General features: G+C 41.0%; 1 protein-coding gene across 2 annotated transcripts in view; it reads right to left on the reverse strand.

The window, feature by feature from the left end:
- Positions 1-23,273, reverse strand: part of spidr (scaffold protein involved in DNA repair) — a 55,987-nt gene that overhangs the window by 12,728 nt on the left and 19,986 nt on the right. For both annotated transcript variants that reach the window (XM_089007680.1, XM_089007679.1), the window contains exons 9-11: positions 15,193-15,376; positions 14,841-15,073; positions 2,184-2,339 (exon numbers count right to left, since the gene is read on the reverse strand). In XM_089007680.1, coding sequence (XP_088863806.1) covers positions 2,184-2,339; positions 14,841-15,073; positions 15,193-15,376 — 573 coding nt within the window. The remainder of the gene's footprint in view (positions 1-2,183; positions 2,340-14,840; positions 15,074-15,192; positions 15,377-23,273) is intronic.

A 23,273-nucleotide genomic window follows, 5' to 3' on the forward strand; every position in this document is an offset into this window, starting at 1 on the left:
AAAACACTGCCAGAGGTCTGACCAGCGCTTTAATGGTACCCCAGCAAGAAAAACCAAAACCCGAACAAATTTGGGAATGGCAGGGAATGAGTTAATGTGGCTCCTCTAGTGACATTTAAAGTGCGACAGTACTTGAAAGGAGAAATATTTTCTTGAAAATTCTTATTATTGTGTATGTTTTTGACGCTATTGACTTCCTTTTAATCTTGCATCACTCTTGACGGTAAAATGTTTCAAAGGATCGCAGATTTAAGAGTTGTTTTAGAACGATTCTTTGAATGGACCAATATTTCTGTGTAAGCTCTCAGTCGTACAGGAGTGGTCCATCGATGAGAAGGTTTCTTCAGCCGTCATCTGTACAAATGTGAAGGTTTCGGACGTTTCGCCTCCTATCCAAGAGGCGAAACGTCCGAAACCTTCAAATTTGTACAGATGACGGCTGAAGAAACCTTCTCATCGATGGACCAATATTCCAAGTTCCTGACTTGACATTTAATCAACAAAATGAAATGCATGTTACCACATGGCAATAAAGTCTCATCACTGCTTTTTTTTTTTTTACGTACTGATAATCAAGTTCCACAGGTGTAACAGTGAAGAACATTCAAATGTGACTTGCCTGTGCACTGTGTGCATGGTTTTGAAATTGTGACTGTTTGACTTTTGAATAGCCATTCATTCATTTTCTATAGTTGGTGGCTGATCACGACAGAATGACGCAAGCAATTCAGAGTTTTTAGAGGTTCAAGACGCATGTTTTGGGAATGTGGGCGGATGGCTGAACAAAGCACGTCAAGAATTTGTAATCTTGACACAGGAAGGCGGGAACTGAAATCCCAAATATGAGGCAGACATGCTCAGCACTAAGTCCCTATGCTGCCTGACTTTGGAAAAGATGAATGGTTTTGAATTTGAAATGATATTGGGCCTCAGAGAATTCCCTCATTTTTTTCCTTTCCACTCAATTGGCAACCATGTTCCAAAATACGTCTGTTCATCCATGTTCCAAAATGCTGATCGCAAAGAACGGAATCAAAACAGTTCCTCGAAGAAAATTGAAAGCCACATTTGGCTAGGCCCCAGCTACCGCCACATGTTCTTTGACTACAGCCAAAAACATGGCCCATGTGTGAGCGCAGAGAAGGGACTCATCTGTCACTGGCCATCTCGAGGAACATTATCCGCAAGGATATAAACATATCACCCCGCCTCACCATGAAATGTTCTCGTGTCAGTTCTTCTGACTGTTGCTAATCTGGGACTCTGACCATGGTGGTTCAGGATGGACCCATAAGTGTGCAGCCTTAGTTCAAAAGTTCAAAAGGTTCATGAGGGCTGCAGACTGACAGTAACAGGGATGCTCAGCATTTCACATCATTTGGTCAAGTCTTGTTTGTCTGACGAATTGAGATTCAAGAAGCGCTATATCCTTGCTGCTTTCGGATCCTCGCACATCAAAATCATTTTATCTGTTTCCCAGAGAGATTGGCGACTGAGATAAGACAATTTTAATTTAAAAGATTCTTATCTTACAGACATCGATGAGAAGGTTTCTTCAGCCGTCATCTGTACAAAAGTGAAGGTTTCGGACGTTTCGCCTCCTATCCAAGAGGCTTCGTCAGCGAACTAAAGTCTGACTGGTCGTATCGGCCCATTTATATATCCCTTTTTATTAGGGATATATAAATGGGGCCGTCATCTGTACAAAAGTGAAGGTTTCGGACGTTTCGCCTCCGATCCAAGAGGCTTCGTCAGCGAACTAAAGTCTGACTGGTCGTATCGGCCCATTTATATATCCCTAAGGGATCCCTATGGGATATATAAATGGGCCGATACGACCAGTCAGACTTTAGTTCGCTGACGAAGCCTCTTGGATAGGAGGCGAAACGTCCGAAACCTTCACTTTTGTACAGATGACGGCTGAAGAAACCTTCTCATCGATGGACCACTCCTGTACGACTGAGAGCTTACACAGACGTATCTTACAGACAGTGTATTGTAGGTGTTTCAAATACCTATTAGGTAGGTATTTGAAACACCTACAATACACTGTAAGATCAGAATCTGTTTTAAATTAGATATCAAGTAGACAGGATGAACTTAATACAACTGAGATAAGACAAGCCGCCCGATTAAAACCATCAGCGCGTGGCTGTTAAATTGCTTTTCACCACAAATCTCACCTTTCTCGGGTGACACGCTGCACTACCTTGACGCCCCGGAGGGCGCAGGTCCGACCAAGCCACGCCTGGCAATACTGGCGTAGGTCATCCTGGGCTAGCAGGTGCAGCTGCACCATGCTGAACATCCCAAAGCTGTCCTGGACCAGCACACAAAGCCTGAGAACAACAACCATAACACATGCCTTTCAGTGATAATGTTAAATAAGTAAAAACAAAGTTGGAGAACAAAGTACTGAGAATTAACTTATAAAACCGTGAGAAATGCTTACACCATTATGCCAAAATATACAAATGATTGGGAAAACAAATCTATGTAAGATAATTATTTTATTCTAAAGGCCTGATGTGAATGAAATCACAATTTTAAAAGAAATGTATTGGAATAATGTGCAAGCAACTTAATGACATTAAAGTTCTATGTCAACAAAAGTCACCATACGCAAAACAGGAAAAAAATGCTGGTATGTGAACAAAGTTTGTAATATTACACAAATAAAAATATTCATACAGTAGGGAATAAAAATTACCACCAAAAAATATTTTTTTAAGTGATGGATGGGGAGAAAATGGGAGGAACAAAAAGCAAAACAAAATTTGCTAATATACTGTACAACTCTGAAGACGCTGAACCGCACTGTACATTATGACTTTATTAGCATCATCTTCCAGCTTTTATATCATGATTATTTAAAAGAAAACATATTACATATGACAAAAGTATATTTGGAAAAAAAGTTGTATTGTTCACTCCATTTACAAGAAAACGTGAACAATGTAGTAATGTATGTAATATCAAAGAAAGTTTCATTAAAGATACAAAAGCAGTTACAAAGGAAACATGTTGTACCTCATCTAAGATGAGGAAAACAAAATCCATATAAACTTGCACTTTTCGTGAAACAGTTCTAACATGAGAAATACGCCGCAATTGTAAAAACTGAATGTATCGACTCTCAAACAAACATTCGTTCCCATTTTGTCATAATGTGACATGAAGTTCATAAAATGTTGACTATCGTGGAACAATTACAACTTTTTTCTTTTGGGTGTCGGAGTTCATGTATACAAATGTTAAAAATATTTTTAGCAACATTCCACTGAAAGGCTTATACTTTCCAATGTCAACTTAAAAGTTTGAGCATGTGCAGACATCCTAAGTGCACCCATATTATGTTGCGATTCATCGCAAAGTGCTAAACCGGGTTCCATTCTGAGAATCACAAGCCACAAAATAAATATATAAATAAACAAAAAAATAACTAAATACATAAATTCAATTTAGCACCAACTATGCGCAGCAAGAGGTGTCTCGAGTGTTTGTGATGCCACTAGCTGGTTTGACAAGCTGCTGCTGACAGAAAGAACCTTTGCCCTAAAAACACACAGTTCAAAGTGCGGTGCATTCACAGGCTGGAACCGCAACAGGCCATCGGTATCAATCTCTAGCAGTCAAGTCCAGACACATGCTCACCGCACCAGCTCGCAGGAGTAAACAGAGGAGGTTAAATCCCCCGCTGAGACAAGTGACGGGGAATGGGAGTAGGCGGGAGAAGAAAAAAGGGGAAAAGAGGGAGTGCCATCACTACGCCTGTCATGTATGTGCATGCTTATGGAAAAAAAAAAACAATTCCAGGCATTGGGAAAGTTTGGAGATGGTTTTTAACCACCTGACTGGGACTGTAAGCATGTAGCTTGATCAAATTGAGGTCAGTTCAGTGTTTATTCCTCTAGAAATAGATGTCAAAAAACATTCTCAGCATGGACTTGTCATGATGGATGCCAGCGTGCCAATCGAGGTTGTCCCCAATTGTTGGCATAATGCAACATGGAAATTAATCTCAAAAAACACAGACACACAAAAAAGGAAGCACATATGGGTTGACTTGTGGCTCATCGCAGAGTGAACAGAACCCACCCAGTCTGGGACTCATTTTCAGAAATGTGTCACGAACAGAATACGGTTAACACCATAAAGAGTCAAGCGTCAGGGTCATTTATGGTCATTCCAAAACATCAAAATGCTCATATTTTCCCCGTCAGATGCTGATAAATGAATCAAGTATTGATGTGCGAATGTTTTGTTGTGGTCAAAAGAAAAGGAACATTTTCTTCCTCGTAAAATAATTTCTGAGTAAATGCTTCGAAGAGACATATTTCAGAAAATTGACTAAGTGCTTGTACACAAATAGTTGGTACTGCAGTGGTTGTCCAACCATTAACATTAAAGAGCCGAGTAAATCCATTGAGATCGGCCCACTTCTGAAAATAAATAAAACATTTTGTACTTGAACCCCATACTAACACAATAGCAGGGTTCATTTAAACTAGGAATGGGTCAGTAATGGTACCAGGTATCGTATCGGACCGATGCTAGCCTCATTTTCAGCTATTGGGTCCTCATGGAGGCTGTCATGACAGCGCTAGTAAGGACCCGCCCTAAATCAGGTATTTAGTTAGAACCCCTGAGCAGTATTTGGTGTCACAATTGATGAGAATTTGACCTCTGAATTTGTGGCACTTTTGCGGTTGCGCTTTGAATTGAACGCCTTGAAGGGCTCAGAGGAATTAATGTCATTGTTAATGCAAGATTATATTAGAAACAGAAGTTGATACAACATGTTCTTTTTTATTTTGTCGAAATAATCCTCCCAAAGAAATGTCAACATTATATGACACTCACTGCTGGAGCCAAATGTGGTCAAAACAAATACAGTAAAGTCTTGTTATATCGATATCAGTTATATCGATAGTACTGCTTATTACGATACTATTTCTATGAACTCAAGGAGAAAATTACATGCCCGCAGGATCGGATATATCGATAGTCCGGTTATATAGATATTTTTTCCGACTCCCGAGAATATCGAATAACGAGACTTTATGAGAATAACGAGATTTTGCTCTTGCAGCAACTTGTCTTAATTTGAGCCCTTCCCCCACCCCAATAAAGAAAAGTGATATATCTGATCTAGCAGTTGACAAATAACAAATAGAGTGATTGTACCAGCTTGACACATACAAGAACCCTCCTCCCTCTGGCTGTTCACAGCCCCCCCACTCCCCACTTCCTCATCGTGAGATCCCTCACAGGCTGTTTTGAGGAATTTGTTATTGTGAGGAATTCGTAGCAGAACAACTTCACTTCCAAGAACTACGATCACTTAGTATGAGAGCGCGCACTGAAACACACACACGCACATACACAGACATAGACGCGCACACACACGCACACACACACACACACACACGCACACACACACACACACACACACACACACACACACACACACACACACACACACACACACACACACACACACACACGAAGTGAGACCTTTGCTGTATTATTAATGTGTGGGTCACTGACTTAACACGTTGCCAAGCAAAGTACATGTGCTTACTTGGACTCTGTGTGTGTGTGTGTGTGTGTGTGTGTGTGTGTGTGTGTGTGTGTGTGTGTGTGTGTGTGTGTGTGTGTGTGTGTGTGTGTGTGTGTGTAGGGAGGCAGGGGGTTTGGAGGGGGCGCAGGCGGGAATCCTTTCTGCGCGTTGTCCACCAATCGGTGCAAGGAGGCCGATAAACATGACTGAAACAGGATCCGCACAGCACATTGTGTTCCTTCATGGCAGCAGAAAATAAAGACTCTTCTCACTTCCTGCAAACAGTTAATCTTGTTGTTTATTCGATTCCAAATTTACAGGAACTCAACATCTTCTCCAGGCATAAATATTGCCCTCATCGTGCCTCTCCTGGGTGTGTTAACAACAAAAGTATAAAAACATGGTGAGTGCAGAAGTGAGTCATTGAGGCTAGGGAGCTGACATGAGAGGCACAAAGTGTCCTTGTCGTCACCAAGAGCAGGACCACCAGGATGCTGGTAACCCCCCCAATCCCCCAACCCCCTCCCTTCACCAGCATCCTGGAAAAGTACTCATGGAAACACAATGAACAGTTACATTATTTGCACACTATTTATTGATGTGCGTCATTATTTGGCGACATGCTCAATAAAACCAACTATTGCTGCTGTTCCATTCACATCTTCATCAACTCCATAGTTTAGTAGAGCTTCAACTATTGAATAGGTTATTCGCTTTTTAATGTTGCTTTTTTGGGACTGATTCAAGTACAGTTTGATATATACAGCAGAAGTGGTGAATATAGGTGATTGGTGGCAATGAAGACCGGCCTGGCATGCGACAAGTGAAAATATGCATCTCCCATAACAAAAAAAAAAAGAGAAAAAGAATAAGAAAAAAATATTAAACATATTTGAAACAAATTTCTTATACATTTTAAACAAAAAAAGTATAATGTTTGCGTGATAATGGGAGGTTGGGTGGCTTGAAAGGTCGACCTTGGGTCAAAAAAGGTTGGGTCCCCTTGGTCTAGACCAGGGGTGGAGAACCAAAGTCCGAGAGGGCAGCTACAGAGCATGTTTTCCAATTCTCCCCGTTACAACATAACTCAATCAAATTAACACCGTATCAGTCTTTTGCAGATCCTGCTAATGATCTGATCATTAGAATCAGATGAGTTGCAACAATGTATTTGACATATACTCTTTTATTCATCTATCTATGCCCGCGACAGAACAATAACTGATATTCATTTAGATGGCAAATATAGCAATAACATCTTGACTACAAGTGACATTTAATTGGTGTTGTGCTGTGAAATTTTTTAAACTTTAAATGTGTGCCTTGCATTGATAAAGGTTGGAATTCATCAACATCGATTCATTGATGGGTGTAGATGGATGGCTTGACTGATTGATTGGTGGCGAGGACAAGTTAATCTTATAAAGGCAATACTTGCAAAGTTCGATTAAAATCTCACTCCCCTCAACCACATTGCATGCACATAATGTAATGATATGATAAACGGTTGACGTAACCACAATATGGTTTTTATTCTCTCTGCCAAGTTTAGCCATTTTCATTGTTATTGTGGATGATTTGTGACGAAAGGCGATAAAGTGCATCTCCATCATAGGAGGACTGTGAAAACTCAAACTTCTTCTTATAAATTCCATTTAATATAAATTGGTCCATCAAGCGAGAGTACCTTGCAGACTGAGAATTGTTACCACTTCCTCTTTTCCTCTTTGTAAGGAGAAATTGACATGGTCAGTTGCCTTGCCTCCCCAATTGTAAATCCACGCCTGCTTGCTCTCAGCCAAAACACACTGAGTGATTTTAGTCAAGGCGAGACAATTTTGACAATTTATCCACTGTTTGTGCTGAGTACTGAAACAACAATGTAACAATGTTCGGGTGGAAAATGTAATCCTGCAAATAATTACCATTTTAACATAAATTTACCTGCAATCTGGTTGTGCCATTTCCCCTCTAACTATAGCAATACAGTAGTTTATTTATTTATTTGTTTATTTATTTTTATTCTGAACATTTTACATGTAATCCACTGCCTCAACAAGCATATCTATTTTGTTCAGAGCCAAAATGGCATGGGAAGACTGCTTTTTCTGCACGAAACAAAGTAAAAATCATGAAAGAAAAGGAAGAAATGCTGGTCATTATATAGTCCCTTGGTAAATATGTAACAATGAGTAGGCTGAGAAATATCCTGAAGACATGCCCCACCTCCATCCCGTAACGACTAACTCAACCTGTTGACTGTGGTTAAGTAGAGATGTGAAAAAAAAGGGAGAGCGTGCTTCCGGCCAAGACGGGAGGGGGTGAGGGGGGGCAGTGTTTTGTTTACCAGCCTCAGAGGAAGCATGGCAGGCGTGACGGTCAGATTACAACCTTAAAACAGGCTCAAAGTGTGTCAGCTGACCGCGCGGCAGTGGCCGTTAGGCACGCCCCTGTTCTGACCAAGCCCAAAGCCTTTATTTTATTACTCAGCACAGGACAAAAAAACTCCATCAACAAAAAAACACTGGTATAGGGAAAATAAAAGTTACAAGTTACTAGACTTCAATAAGATTATCCAACAATTGATTAAACAACACCACATTGACGTAAAAGCTTGCCCAAAACAAACATGCAAATCAAACCACTGAAGATGGAGGACCCCTTGAAGGGAAAAGACGAAAGGAAAAGAAGAATCGTGGTGTCTCATTTCAATGTTACAGGAGGTTTTAAACGGCTTGTAGTGCAGGACTTTGGACACAATTCCCTTCCTTTTTCAACTATAAAACTTTACTTGGCCACTCAGATTGTTCTCAGACCCACTGCCCAACATTGTGAGGATGTGAGTGCCAAATTACAAAGGCTCTGTTATTCATATGTGTACAGAAGACTTTGGTTTATGATGGCCATAACTCGGAGTTGCACATAAGAACTTACTGTTAACGACTGAGAACATTTTTGCTATAATCCGCAACAATGGACAATATCCGACTTCAACGGACAGTTAGGACGGCGGAAAAAATCATTGGCACCGCCCTACCAACTCTCGAGGACTTGCACACTGCAAGAATCCAAACAAGAGTGCAGAAAATCATACTCGACCTTGCACACCCTGCCCACCACCTTTTCCAGCGACTCCCCTCAGGCAGCCGCTATCGATGCATGCGCACCAAATCCAGCAGACATTTAAACAGCTTCTTCCCCCAAGCCATTAACTCTCTGAACAGTAACACAAACAGAACTGTATAGTGCCTCAATTTTTATTATGATGTTACTAGTGCAGCGTGTTCTACAGGAGACAAATTCCTCGTGTGTTCTACATACTTTAATATAGATTAAATTAAATCTTATTCTGATTCTGATTATAGAATACCAACAACCTCATGATACGCATTTTCTCACAATACAACGGGAAGAACATGATAGAATTGCAGTATGTCTCACCCGATACATGTGTTTCAACCCGATATTTTAGATTACATATAATTTTGAGTCATCTATACACCCAAATTACAATTTTATTATGCTGGATACAAAAATACTTTCTACTCCTTAAGTTACCGGCGCTTTTGGTTTACCGCCAAAATGGAGGGACACTCCACAGCAAGGAGCGGTTTTCACAGACACGTCAGTAAACTTTATGTATGAATGGGCATTACTAGTTCTGACACATCATAAATGTGGATTGTAAAAAGTTCCGGAAACATATACAGTGATATCTCGGCTTCCGGGCGCTTTAGCTCACGAACTTTTCGTTTTACGAACATTAAATTCGCGAGAATATAATCTTGGCATACAAATTAGTTTTCGGCGGACGAACCAAACCTAGACTAGTTTTCCACACCCCCTTTGAGTGCAGACGTGGTTTGCTATCGAGTGGAGTACTTTTGCAATTATGGGACCGAAAAAGACCCCACCACAGGCTAGTGTTAAGCCGAAGAGGACACAAAAGAAAATTACGGTTGAGCAGAAGGAGATCATTGAAAAACACGATCGAGGTGCGCATTTGTGTGACTTAGCGTCCCAGCACCAGTATACTAAGTTGATCCCCTGACTAAGGGTGTTTCTGTGTTCGTGTGAATGAGGGTATTATTGCCGAGAAAGCACGGCAACTTCACTCTGATAACATCAAGAGGCAGCTACATCAACGCCCATCACAAAGGTAAATAAAACTATTTTATTATACAGTACATCTGTGTAAGCTCTTAGTCGTACAGGAGTGGATCGCTGAAAAGGTTTCTTCAGCCGTCATCTGTACTTCTTTGAAGGTGTCGGACGTTTCACTTCTTATCCAAGATGCTTCTTCAGCGAACTTTATCATACAGTACAGTTTATTTCTTTAATTAAAATACAATAGCACATTTATTATACATAAAATAGGTATATTTAGTGTAGTTTTAAGGCTTATTTAGTAGAAAATTATGTTTGATTGGGACCTGGGAACGGATTATTCTTATTTTTAATTGTTTCTTATGGGGAAATAAATCTTTGGCAGACGAACCTTTTGCCCTACACACACACATTATGGGAACCCATTAAGTTCATAAGCTGAGGTATCACTGTATTCCCATATCGATTTTGTGAGCGTAGAAGTGTAATTCCATGAAATATTCATATTTGTCGGAAAAGCTCTTCTGGACTATACTGGTAAAACAATGGAGAAAAAAACAATATGGTGTTAATTGCGCATGCCTTCATAAAATAATAATAATAATAAATGAATAACATTAAAAACATTTTATTGGAGAAAAGTCCGATTCCATGCATAAATATCTATCCATCCATTTTCTGAGCCGTGTTGTCTTCACAAGGGTCAGAAGGTGCTGGAGCCGAACTCAGCAGTTTTCAGGCCAGGCAGTCGGCTGGGGACACTCTGAACTGGTTGCCAGCCAATTGCAGCGGCACAAACAGACAAACAATCATCAGTGCTCATAGTCACACCAAGGGACAATTTAAAGGAGGTATGTCCAGATCTGGGCCTGTATGGCAACCATCCTGCCTGTTTTCCAACTCTTTCGGCTGAAACACACCTGATTCATATTGATCAGCTCATCAGCCAGCTCTTGGGCAGCATTAGAACGTTTCTGATGATTTGAATCAGGTTTGTTGCACCTGGGACAGCTGAAAAACAGGATCGACTTGAGGAGCGACTTTGGACACCCATGATCGAGAGCAGGGGTCGGGAACCTTTTTGACTAAGAGAGCCATAAAAGTAAAATATTTAGAAATGTTTTTCAGCAAGAGCCACACGCACGCGCGCGCACACATACAAACACTCCCGTGCGCGCGCACACACGCGTGGCCACTTTTCAACAAAATATCAGAATGCATTATTTAAAATAAGTTTGTGATAGTACTCACTATTAACATGAATGGTTTTCCGTTCCTCGTGTTTGGTAAAAATCCAGGAAAAGGATCGGAATGAAATTCAATTTGCCGGTCCAGAGGCGAAGTTACTTCGAGCTCGCCTGCACACGGCTCATAAGCTTCCACACTTGCTATCTGCAATCGACTTCTCGCAGAAGTATGTCGATGCTAACGTTAATATGGGGCTTGTTAAAATGTCACTGACATTCGACTGTTTCATCGATGGTATTGTTTCATTGCAAATTAGAATCAAAACATTTTCTCTCCTCTAATGCTCCGGGGCATTCACGCTGAAGTGCACTAGTTGGGCTCAAAGGGGCGTTTACCTGTTTCAACATGACGGCCACTATCATCCAATCAACATGGCGCTTTCGGCCATTGTAGGTCAGTGTCATCCAATCAAAATTGCGCTTTCCGCAAACTGCAGCCCCAACGGGAAATGAACAGCGAAAAAAAAAACGACGAAACGAAAAACTAAATACATATTTTAGTTTTATCGGCGAGCCATATGCAATCATCAAAAGAGCCATATATGGCTCGCGAGCCATAGGTTCCCGACCCCTGATCTAGAGCAGGGATGATTTAGAACAGGCTTCCGCAGTGCTTGCTGATGATCTGATTTGAATCAGATGTGTTGCAACAGGGAGACTTGGAAAACATGCTGGACAGTGGCCCTCCAGGACCTGAGTTTGACATCCCTGATTTAGAATGATCAATCAGCATGCCATGCATGATTTTCAAATGTGAGAGAAAACCGGAGTACCTGGAGAAAACCCACGTAGGCCCGGGAAGAACATGCAAACTTTGTTGCTGTGAAATGTAAATTTCTCCACTGCGAGACGAATAAAGGTACATCCAAACTCCACACAGGAAGGGCAGAGCCGGGATCGAACCCACGACATCTGCAATGCGAGTTTGACAGGCTAACCCACTGGATCACCGGGCCACCCACATCTAACTATTTGGAAAACAAAAAATGTGCCAACCTTATTGGCAACACATGCAAGTGACAAAAAAAGGGGGGGGGGGGGGCATACTGCTAGCGCCTTCAATGAAATATGTGCACTGCGCCAGCGCGGTACAGTTTTGTATTTTCTGTTGAACCACAAACAACATGGTGTGATTGTCACAGAGGATAAACGGGGTAATCGCCTGTAAACTCTCTGCTCCATTCACAATAGCAGGAGAAAACTAAAGTGCTTCAACTGTCAGAAAAATGGTTGAATACAATGAGAGAGGTACTTTTAAAGTTCTGGGAATCAGTGGTGGGTGGTTCACACAAACGTGGCTGTGTGTCACTTTGCAACGGATGTAGTCACTCCAACAGCAAAATAATCTCTTTGCACGTACACAACATCTGGTCGTATCTGTTGCAGGCAATATGGTTAGATTTGGATTCAGCCTTTTCTAATATTTAAAATTCAACAGTGTTTTACTCTATCACAGACTTTTTTCAATGATTTGTGTGGTGTGACCTTTTACTTTGGGCAAAAAAACTGAAAAAGTAGCAACACAAATCATGGCGGGGGAAAAAATATAAATGGTAGAATGTGTTACAGCAGTGGTGTCAAAGTCATTCTTTGCCGCGGGCCACATTGTAATTATGGTTTCCTCTCGAGGGCCGTTATGAATTTGGGGAAGCCATTAGAATGTTTAATCCCCTCCACATATTACATATAGAGCGTACAACAAATTAATGAATAGCTAGTTTCCAAATCTGAAGTCAAGAATAATGACTGTTATTGTGGTTTATATCCAAAAATATGAAATTCTGGTTAGGATTTTAGCTAGCATCATGGAATTTCACCAGTTTGATTTGCTTTCGCGGGCCAAAAAAAGTGATGTAGCGGGCCGGATTTGGCCCCCAGGCCTTGACTTTGACACCTATGTGTTACAGGCATGCCTGAGTTTTTCGCAAGTATATTTTTTAACATGTGTATATTTTTTTCTGTGTGACATTTTAGAAAATACAATTGGACCATAATTCAATATCAAGATGTATTGCAATAAACGTGATTGATTACAATAGAAAATGCATTTGATCAAATATTTGCAAGCAAATCGCAGGTACTGCATTGTTGTGTGCAGCCGACTCAAAACACAAAAAAAGATGCAACATGCGCACGCCGATCATAACAAAGGCATAGTTTAGTACAAATAAATGGCTAGTTGACGATTAAATCCCTTCAGATGGAGATGTGATGTACCAGTGTAGTTCTGTTTTTAACACATTAACGGCAGTGTTAGCTATGTCAGCCCTGTGGCATTGCACTCAAGTCCAAATCAGTAAAATTCTGAGTGGGCAATGTTTAAAAAGGCATTTATTTCGACTTTACATGTGGCATCTTATTTCATTCAGTCATAATTGCCTTGGCCTATTCAATTAATATTTAAACAAATCAATATGTGACGCGAGAGTGGCTGCTTGCCTTTACTGCAGCTGCAGTAAAGGCAAGTGAAGCTCCTATATTTCTTTTACTTCTTTTTCTTTTCATTTTGTCACTTCGCTGCTGTGAGTTGGGAATTTCTCCATTGTGAGACCAATAAAGGTTATTTTATCTTAGATCAAACAATATGAAATACTTATCCTGTGATATCTTTTTCAGTCATATCACCCAACACTTTACGGTGGCCGGATCGCACTGTGTTACCATGAAATGTTACACAACAGCATTTTTGATTGTCCCCCACATCTGCAACTCAAACTTCGAATCACATCAAAACTCGGTGCCAACAGTCGGTCACGAATGAAACCCAATTACAGCCTTGTTGCTCAGTGCATGGCACACCTTATACATCCTACTCCATCATATTCACTTCAGGCTGAGCTGATTGAGCATGGTTTAATAATAGTGCAGTATCCAAAGACCTGGAATACACTCAGTCGGATACAATGTGGTCTATAATCACTCTATAATTAAAATTAAAATTAACGTGGCACTGTTTCACACACAGTATATGTTGTTTTTACAAAATTAAGGTAACAGTTATACAGTGATCTCTCGCTACTTTGCGGTACTACTTTTGCTACTTTCACTGATCACGGCTTCAGTGCATCGCAGATTTTTTTTCGGAGGAAAAAACATTTTTTTAAAAGGGGGCTTTCTGCAGGAGAAGAACATTTTTATCGGTAGTTGTTGACACTCTCTTTTTTGTTTCTTTTTTTTGAGAATAGAGAGAAAAAAAATGGTTTTTTCTCTTTTTTTATTAATGGCATGCAAATGTGCAAACAAACAAAGTAAAAGAAACAACACTGCAAACAAAGCAGAATAAAATCAAACACACTGGCTGTTCTCTATTCTCAAAAAAAGTTGTCCTTCTCTTGGAGAAAGACTCCTTCAAAAAAATAAAAAAAGTAAAAAGTTTTTTTTGGGACTACATTGTACTTCGCGGATTACATCTATTGCAGGCTATTTTTGGAACATATCTCCCGCGATAAACGAGGGGTCACTGTTAACCTGTTCCAACCAGCGAGTGAGCAGCAATTCAACTCTGGAATGCTGGTGCTTGAGATTCCCAAAGATCACTTTGGCTCCATTTCTTTTGTGTGTGTGTGCGTGTGTGTGTGTGCGTGTGTGTGTGTGTGTGTGTGTGTGTGTGTGTGTGTGTGTGAGATTTTGGCACGTGTCACTCGCAATGCGGCTGGATTCAATAAGACAATATTTGTGTGCTTTTGTCAAGCCACGGCATATGGCAACAGTGTGCACGCTTTGTTCGGCCTTCTGGGATGTGAACAATAGCCTGACCACTGAGACATATTGTGCCACCAAGGAGTCCTCCACATTGTGGTCCCGAAAGCATCCCAAAACGCATGAAATAGTTAATGTGTTCCAGATTTTTCTGGTGAAAAAAAAAAACTAAAGCCCTGGATAGGATAGGGGGTTGGGCCGCGGGGAGGTTATTTAGACAGTACCTGCGTTTGCTTTGCTGAAGAGGAGAAGAGGAGGAGGTCTTGGAGTGCAGTCTGACGCTACTGATCGATGCAGAGGGCGTGGGGATGGAGTAGACCCTCTGGACCACCACCACCACCACATCCTGGGCTACAGAACCAGTATGGCTAAGGGCCGCTATAGCTTCCAGGAGAGAATGGCATTGCCTTGCCGGGACAGCTGAGCTCCTCCTGCTGAAACCATCACAAGTGGCGACCTGAAAAAAAGAATAGAGCATTGCAAATTGGACAAATGCATTGATATTTTCAGAATATTTTGCTGAAAAACTCATATCAAGACTGAAGAAGACCCAACATCATTCAATGTTACACATACCTGATTATTATCCATTTCCTCTGCGACCCCACAAATCACCAAAGTTCCAAATGGATGACATAGAGAGTACGGTACAAGCTGTTTGGCCTCAAACTGGCCTTTCGGCGGCGCAGAATGGATTTTCTGGCTGAAGTGTGTGTTAAGAATAATATCATATGCTAAGCTTTCCACAGAGAGACGTTGCCTGCAAAACATGAGTGAAGTTTATCAGTTTACATACAAATGAATCAAGATACAAAAATATAGATGTATCAAAATCAACAAGTCGAAATAAGACTGTTGGAACGTTAGGTTTCACGTCAAACTGATATATGAGCTCGACAAGGAAAGTTAGAATGTGCAACAGATGTATTCTTCTTGCCTATACGCTTTATCCGGCGCAAGCCTGTTTATTTTCTTTTGGAACAATGCTGCGTTGTTGAGTAATATGCAGTGGCGGACCGTCAAGGCCTGCAAAGCCTGCGTTGCTAGCCTAAAAATATCTCAATCATAGACTAATGTTAATTATATTTTGCCCATGAATTCTTATTAAATAATTCAAAATTGTCTTTCAGCTTCCTTTCATTACTTTTCCCCTCTTGCGCTGCTTCCAGATGTGTGTTTTCGTATTTGAGCATTTAACCAATCAAATTTCAGTCATCATTTGTTACCAGGGTCAGAAATCTACCGGTACCCCTTCACAATCAGTTCTGTGGGCCCTGTCGCATCAAAATTGTGGATTAACATGACGTAGTAAATCACACCACATTTTTTACAGTGGCAGCTGTGTATTGATTCGGACGCGGCACTACTGAAGGCCTAGGAGTGACATGCACGGCCCACCACTGGGAATATGTATTTGCGAGACGAGCCCAACAACCCTTGTGAGGATACAGCTGATTGGAAAATGGATGGATGTTCAAGGTTTGAGTATCCTATGGTCAGATCCTATGGTCAGACAATGTTTTGGGACAACGTTGGGCAACAATGGTCAGTGACCATTGTTGCCCAACGTTGTCCCATTGGTTGACCATTGGTTGGTATGGTAAGTAGAATGTGGAAGAATGACATACGTAGTCACAACTACCCGACAATTCCTTGTCATGCTGATCTCACACTGTTATGGAATGCCATGTCACTTGTGGAATTGAAAAATCAAAAAATTGGGGTCAAATTCGTTGATAGAAATGCACAAACTACCGTATTTTTGAGAGTATAAGGCGCATCCCCAATGAATGTTGTATTTTCAAACTTTTTTCCATATACATGTACATGTATAAGGTGCACCGGACTATGTAGCGCATCTTCAATGAATATATTTTTTTATTTTTTACGAATATAAGGCACAACACATTATAAGGTGTGATATCATGAGAGGCTAGCTCTCAGCGGGACGGGACAAGAAGTGCAATGGACGACAGGTTTGGATACAAACAAAAGGTTTTAATCAAAGGTTCCAGGGGGAATTCACAAGCAACAAAGGTTTGAATAGTGTCTCTTCCAATACTTATCAAAATAAAGTCTCTTCTGATACTTAAATCCAAATAAAGTCTCTTCTGTTACTTAAATCCAAATAAAGTCTCTTCTGAGGTAAAACTGAAGATGGAGTTCTTTACAAGAGTCTCTAGGCCTCACCCCTCTTGACGTCCTCGTCATGTAGCCTAGCCACCTTAGCTAGGTTCAAATCCAGTGTCCAGTCGTGTGGTCCCAACTGGCAATGAGTTCCACGCAGCAATCAACTTCTCCACAGAGCACAGCAATCGAGCTTGTCTTTCCCCAAGCCCCACACTCAGAGGCTCTCTGCCTTAAGAGCCCTGCTTTCCAATCAAGCCCTGATCAGCTGCAGGTGTGTGGGTTTAATTGCTGCCTTCCACCAGGTGGGGCCAAGACTCTCTCTGGGTGGAGCCATCTTAGGGGGATGTATTTGCCCTCCAGGACACAGCCTCTCGTGACATCACAAAGGTTACGCACTTCTTCAACAGGTGCAAATGGAGTCGTGGCTGCTGACAATTGTGAGACTTGTTGTGGCTCAATATTACTTCACATTTAAGGTGCATCTGCGTATAAGGCACAGGGTCATCTTTTGAAGAAAATGAAGGCTTTTGGGTTGCCTTATACACCGGACAATACAGTAGATGTTATATGTTGGCTATGTTCTCTAAACTCGATTAGGTGAGGCTGTCACCAACTACTACTGGAAATGCAATCGGGCACAGCTACACAAACGCCCTGTCGATGTGACATCATCAGAAAAACACATCCACGCCGATCGCAAGTGGGCAGGCTGACTGTAAGCCGATGACTCGAGAATGAATCTGCACACATTTCTTTGCCTTTACTTTTGTATTTAATTTGTGTGTGTGTGTGTGAGCCAAAGTGGACATTTGAAAATGGTTTCTAAAACAGATTCAAGCAAAACTTTTCAGGTTTGGCCCTGTGCATGTAAACCTGAGAGAGTGAGTGAACAGCACCTCTCCCGAGTATTAAAGGAACTTGAAAAACAGCCCTAATAATTACACAGCACATTGTTTATAGTAGTACTGATTTACGACTAAGTCTTTCCACATGTGACATGAAGAACATAATGGTGGATTATTGCTGAGTCAGCGCCAAGTGCACTCTGTGACTGGATTTGGCATTCGTGTTGAAGCATGTCTCTGACGTGGGTGCGAATGAAACAGCAAGACGTACAAAGAGGTTTGTTCAGATGTGCACCACTGGAACATATTATTCTAAAATCAAAAATGGAATTGTGATTTTGTGTTTTTTCCCTCCCCAAATGTCATCTTTGATACAGTATATTGTCCTTTCTTCTTCTTTTCCCTTCGGCTTTTCCCTTTAAGGGGTCGCCACAGCCAATCAGTAACCTCCATCTTCAGAGGTATGATCCGCATGTTTGTTTTGGCCAAGCTTTTACGTCGGATGCCCTTCCTGACACAACCCTCTGTATTTATTCGGGCTTGGGACCGGCACAGCAAGACTTATGTCCCTTTGTGGCTACAGAACAAGCAACTCGCTCAGTAAAAGGCTCCCAAACACAAAATGGTCAGCAGCACAGCAACAATCAAAAAAGCAAAACTATACTCACCTTTATTGATTCCAAATTCACCCTGACAATGCATGCCGCCAAGTAAAACAGATTAAAGGCATGTATTGTACGTACCATTTCACGTATACGTCTGTGTAAGCTCTCAGTCGTACAGGAGTGGTCCATCGATGAAAAGGTTTCTTCAGCTGGCCCTATTTATATATCCCTAATGTCCAGGGGGAGCAGAGGACCACTCCCTGTGGCCCCACTGATTGTTCCTACATTCCTGACTAACGACTGGCCTATTTCCCCCACTCCCACCAGTATCACCTCATCAGCATAATGAATGTTGCCTAACCTGTTTTGCCTAAGCAGGCTATTATATGAACGATCCAATCATAGCTGTGTCCGGCGCCGCCATGCCTGGACATTAGGGATATATAAATAGGGCCGATACGACCAGTCAGACTTTAGTTCGCTGACGAAGCCTCTTGGATAGGAGGCGAAACGTCCCAAACCTTCAAAAGTGTACAGATGACGGCTGAAGAAACCTTCTCATCGATATATATATATATATATATATATATATATATATATATATATATATATATATATATATATATATATATATATATATATATATATATATATATATATATATATATATGCTCTCCGGCCTAAAACCAGTAAGACTATATATACAGTAAAGTCTCGTTATATCGATATCGGTTATATCGATAGTACCGCTTATTACGATACTATTTTCATTTCCCTTGCACATTTCTAGTCTTTTTATGTATAATTAGTACCGTTTAGTACGATACCCGGTTATTACGATAATCCGGTTATTACGGTGCTCCTTTTCATCCCCCGCCGGCCATTTTTGTTGTTTATATCGATATATCCGTCGTGCCATTGGTCAACTTGGTCACGTGTTTTGTTACGTGAGCCGCCATCGGTCGCGCCATTGGTCGACTTGGTCACATGAGCCGCCATCGGTCGCGCTATTGGTTGACTTGGCCGTGTGACTTTGTCACGTGACACGCCATCGGTCGCGCCATTGGTCAACTTGGTCACGTGTCTTGGTTACGTGTCACGCCATCAGTCGCGCCATTGGTCGACTTGGTCAGGTGACTTGGTTACGTGCCCAGCACCCGTGTAGCAGAGCCATTTTCATTTTCAGACGCTAGCTCGTGTGTAGCAGACGAGATTGAAGTGTTTGATGACTTTTTTAAATTGTATACATAATACAGTAAGATGTAAGCGTTGCAGTTTTCCTGTTGTGTTATGTACATGCCCACTGTACTATATATGAATGCAATCGTTTTTTTGCAACAATGTTTCTTGTTTTGTCTGCTGAAGCGCGATGATTTTGAAAATTATTAACATTCCATACTGTGTATTAAAGGACAGCCGATATCACTTTTTATTCAAATGCAAATAAAAATGACTTCACGCCAAGACGTCTTGCATTGCTTGTGAATCTAAACAATGGCTTCAGATTCGGATAATATGCTTTCTTGTTACACATCCAGTTATGAATATGTTTCAAATACACTGTAGTTCTGAAGATTAAAGCATACATGTTTACAATCATTAAAGAATTATATGTGCAATTTTGAGGCAACATTGGGGGAACATCTCTCACCCAAAAAAAAAGGGAGCTAATGGCCAGCTCCGTTTCTTATATGGCGCTTGGCTGCCCTCTTTTGGCGGCTTTTGTTTAATGCAGTTCGGCGCAGGATCGGATATATCGATAGTCCCGGTTATATCGATATTTTTTCGGACTCCCTTGAATATCGATATAACGAGACTTTACTGTATATATATATATATATATATATATATATATATATATATATATATATATATATATATATATATATAGGGCCTAAACTACCAGTAAGACTTGAGTTTGCTGACGAATTTTCTTGGATTCAAAGTACAGATGACGGCTGAAGAAACCTTTTCATCCATTTCATGTATATTTTCTTGCATTGCATATTATATTATTCACAGTTATAGAGTTGGGTATAGGCCATAGTTAATTAGGGCAACTACTAAAAGAGAGCAAGACACCGTTTGGCGGGCCACCAAACATGATGCGCTGACTCACAAATGACTGCATGATTGTCCTGGCAGGAATTATAAAACTCATTCAAGTCACATGGTTGTTGATTTGTACCCAAATAATTAACACATCTCTGAGTGTGTGAATTATAAGGAGGATTATTCACAATTACTTTAATAAAAAATATGACCATTGATGACATATTTGTACTATTTATTTATATTAAGGCTAATGGACACCCATTTTTGGGGGTGCTGAATTTAAATTAGTCAGGAAGTTCATTTAGTAATTTTGAGGGAGGCTTTAAGAGTTCGAAATACGACTCCGCATGTCTTGACTGAAACAATGGGACTGCAAACAGATTACTGTGATACAGAGTTAACAAAAGCACATTCAGTGTTGCTAAGTTGGTGACTATTTTTACATTTTTTTAAGTGACTAACAAGTTGAATTGAAGGTTAAAAAGCATTAATTTGAGGTCAGTTTGTTCATTCATGTTTTAAATGTATGATCAAGGACTGTGATTTTAAGCCGCAAACATGTTTTCCTCACTTCACCTGTAACATGGGAGAGATGGAGGAGGATGCACTATTTCACAACAGATCTGCACCAGCCAAGCCATGCAGATGCACATTTTAAGTGACTTGATGAAGGATTGTATATATGTGCATGTTTTGACAAAAGTGACCCCCCAAAAGACAAGCGTTTATTTTCTTGTCTTTTCAAACACCATATTGTCATGCCCCACCATGAAGCCTCATGTTTTGACTCATAACCACAAACGAATGTCTTGTTGTCCAATTAGAAAGCATGAAATGTTAAAGCTGTGTAATTTTGTCCAAACAATTAACCCTTTGGTGGAAACAGCTGTGAGGAAAAATTACGGTAAATCATGAAAAATATAAATCCAGTGTTTTTCAAATGTTTTTTAACTACCGGTTTTTAAATATTATGACAAAGGGCATGTTTTCTAGTATGCATTATACCTCACAAATGAGGGCTTTAACAGGTTAAAAGCAGCTACATCTCAAACTGATCTTTTGATTCACTCAAGGTGACCATCAAGGCCATAGATTTTCACTATTTTGCATATTTCTATTGATTGATTTTGCCCACAATTCATCATGTACACTCGCTAAATTGACAAACATGCAAACATTCATCGAATGTATTTTGCATCCAAGCATTTCCATCCATCCATCCACCCATCCATCCATCCATCCATCCTTCAATCTTCTTATCCGCAAAAGGATCACTGGCCTATCCCAGCTGTCTTTGGGCAGTAGGCAGGGGACACCCAGAACCGGTTGCCAGACAACCGCAGGGCACACAGAGACAAATAACCATCTGTGCTCACCTTCACTACTAGGGACAATTTAGACTCAAAGTGTTCAATCAGGTTGCCATGCATGTTTTTGTAATGTGGGAGGAAACCAGAGTCCCCGGAGTAAAACCATGCAGGCCGTGGGAGAACATGCGAAGTCCACACAGTAAGGCTGGAGCTAGAATTTGAAGCTGAACCCTCTGCACTGCAAGGCTGAAGCACTAACCACTGGACTACCTGGCCACGCTTGTGATGTTATCTGTGAATTAAAATGATTTTGGTCTCAATTTATCATGTTCACTCGCGATACTGACAAACAAGTAACAAGCAAGCATTCATCAAAACTATTTTTACACCAAATGGGTATGATTAAAAAAATACACGAGTGGCCAGGAGAAGATATTTAGCAAACATGGACTTCCGCTACCTATCCAAAACCCCCTAATACGCTGCAGTCATTGTATAAGTAGTATGATTAAGCATGACACAATTTATCACGTTGGCCGAAGATCAGTCATCAGCATGCACGTGCACCACAGTGCATTAGTGGTGCGGAACGTACAATATTGTAAGCAGAACAGGAAGAGGAAGTTGATTCCTCTTTGGGAACAGGTGAGTGGGTAGCTGACAGGTAAGGAGTGGCCGGCTGCTGGCGTCACAGCATGTAGGTGAATAATCCACGCAGGTATTTCCGTTCCCACCGCAGCCCACTCAGGGGCAGGGTAGTTATGGGCGGAGACATCCTATGCACGACAGGATTGATGGGGTGATAAATGCAGCAAGCTTGAAAAGAGCAATTTTAACAGACATACAGAAGCCTCCGTGGTCATTTTTTTAGTCCACTGACAACTTTTGTATTCAGATTCTGTACAAATCATAATTCTAGATCTAAATATGTTTTGGAGATTGTATGAGAAAAAAACTGTCTTTGGAACACGTGAGCAGACCACGATTCTAATATGATTGAAAAAAAATGAAAGGTGCTGGAGCCGCCATGTGTTTCAAATCACTTTCTTTTGGCTCCCTCTCACACTTGCTCCCTAAACGCTCCACAAAATAATCGAGTGTTTCCCCCCCTCCCCCAGCTTGCTGGAAATGACCTAACGACTGCCAGGAAGAGGAATGTGAAGCATTCCCTGGAGCTGTCCGTGACGTCAACACGTTGAGGAGGCCCTAGCGCCTTCTGCCTGTATATTCCAGAGTGCACTCCCAACTCTACAGCTGGATTCGACCACTGCCTCGCTTCCACTCCAAAACAATCCTCAAACACACCACGGCCCCCGCCTATCTCTGGACTCCATGTGACTGTGAGGCGCATCTGGACCTTTGGTGCTGATATAGGTTTAAATGGGGTAAAAAATATAAAAAATAAATTAGGCCCTTATGCTGAAGAGTAACAGTTGTTAGCTAAGACTGAATTTGAACCAAAGGTATCTAATTCTGATTAAATGCCAATTTTACAATTTTAATTTGTACATGTACATTTCAAGCAACACATATCACATGCTAACACATGAAGTGCCATGTATGCGCTAACTCACAAATTGCAAGTCAATAACTACATGCGTCAACACTGAATAGTGAAAACACAGAGGCAGTGACGTGCAATCAGGGCAGGCAGGTGAGGCCGTGCCTCACCTGTCATCATGGAAATATCAAATGAAAAAATAAATTAAACA

The sequence above is a fragment of the Hippocampus bargibanti genome, linkage group LG11, assembly GCF_051943395.1.
Source record: "Hippocampus bargibanti isolate YZ-2025 linkage group LG11, ASM5194339v1, whole genome shotgun sequence".
Taxonomy (NCBI): domain Eukaryota; kingdom Metazoa; phylum Chordata; class Actinopteri; order Syngnathiformes; family Syngnathidae; genus Hippocampus; species Hippocampus bargibanti.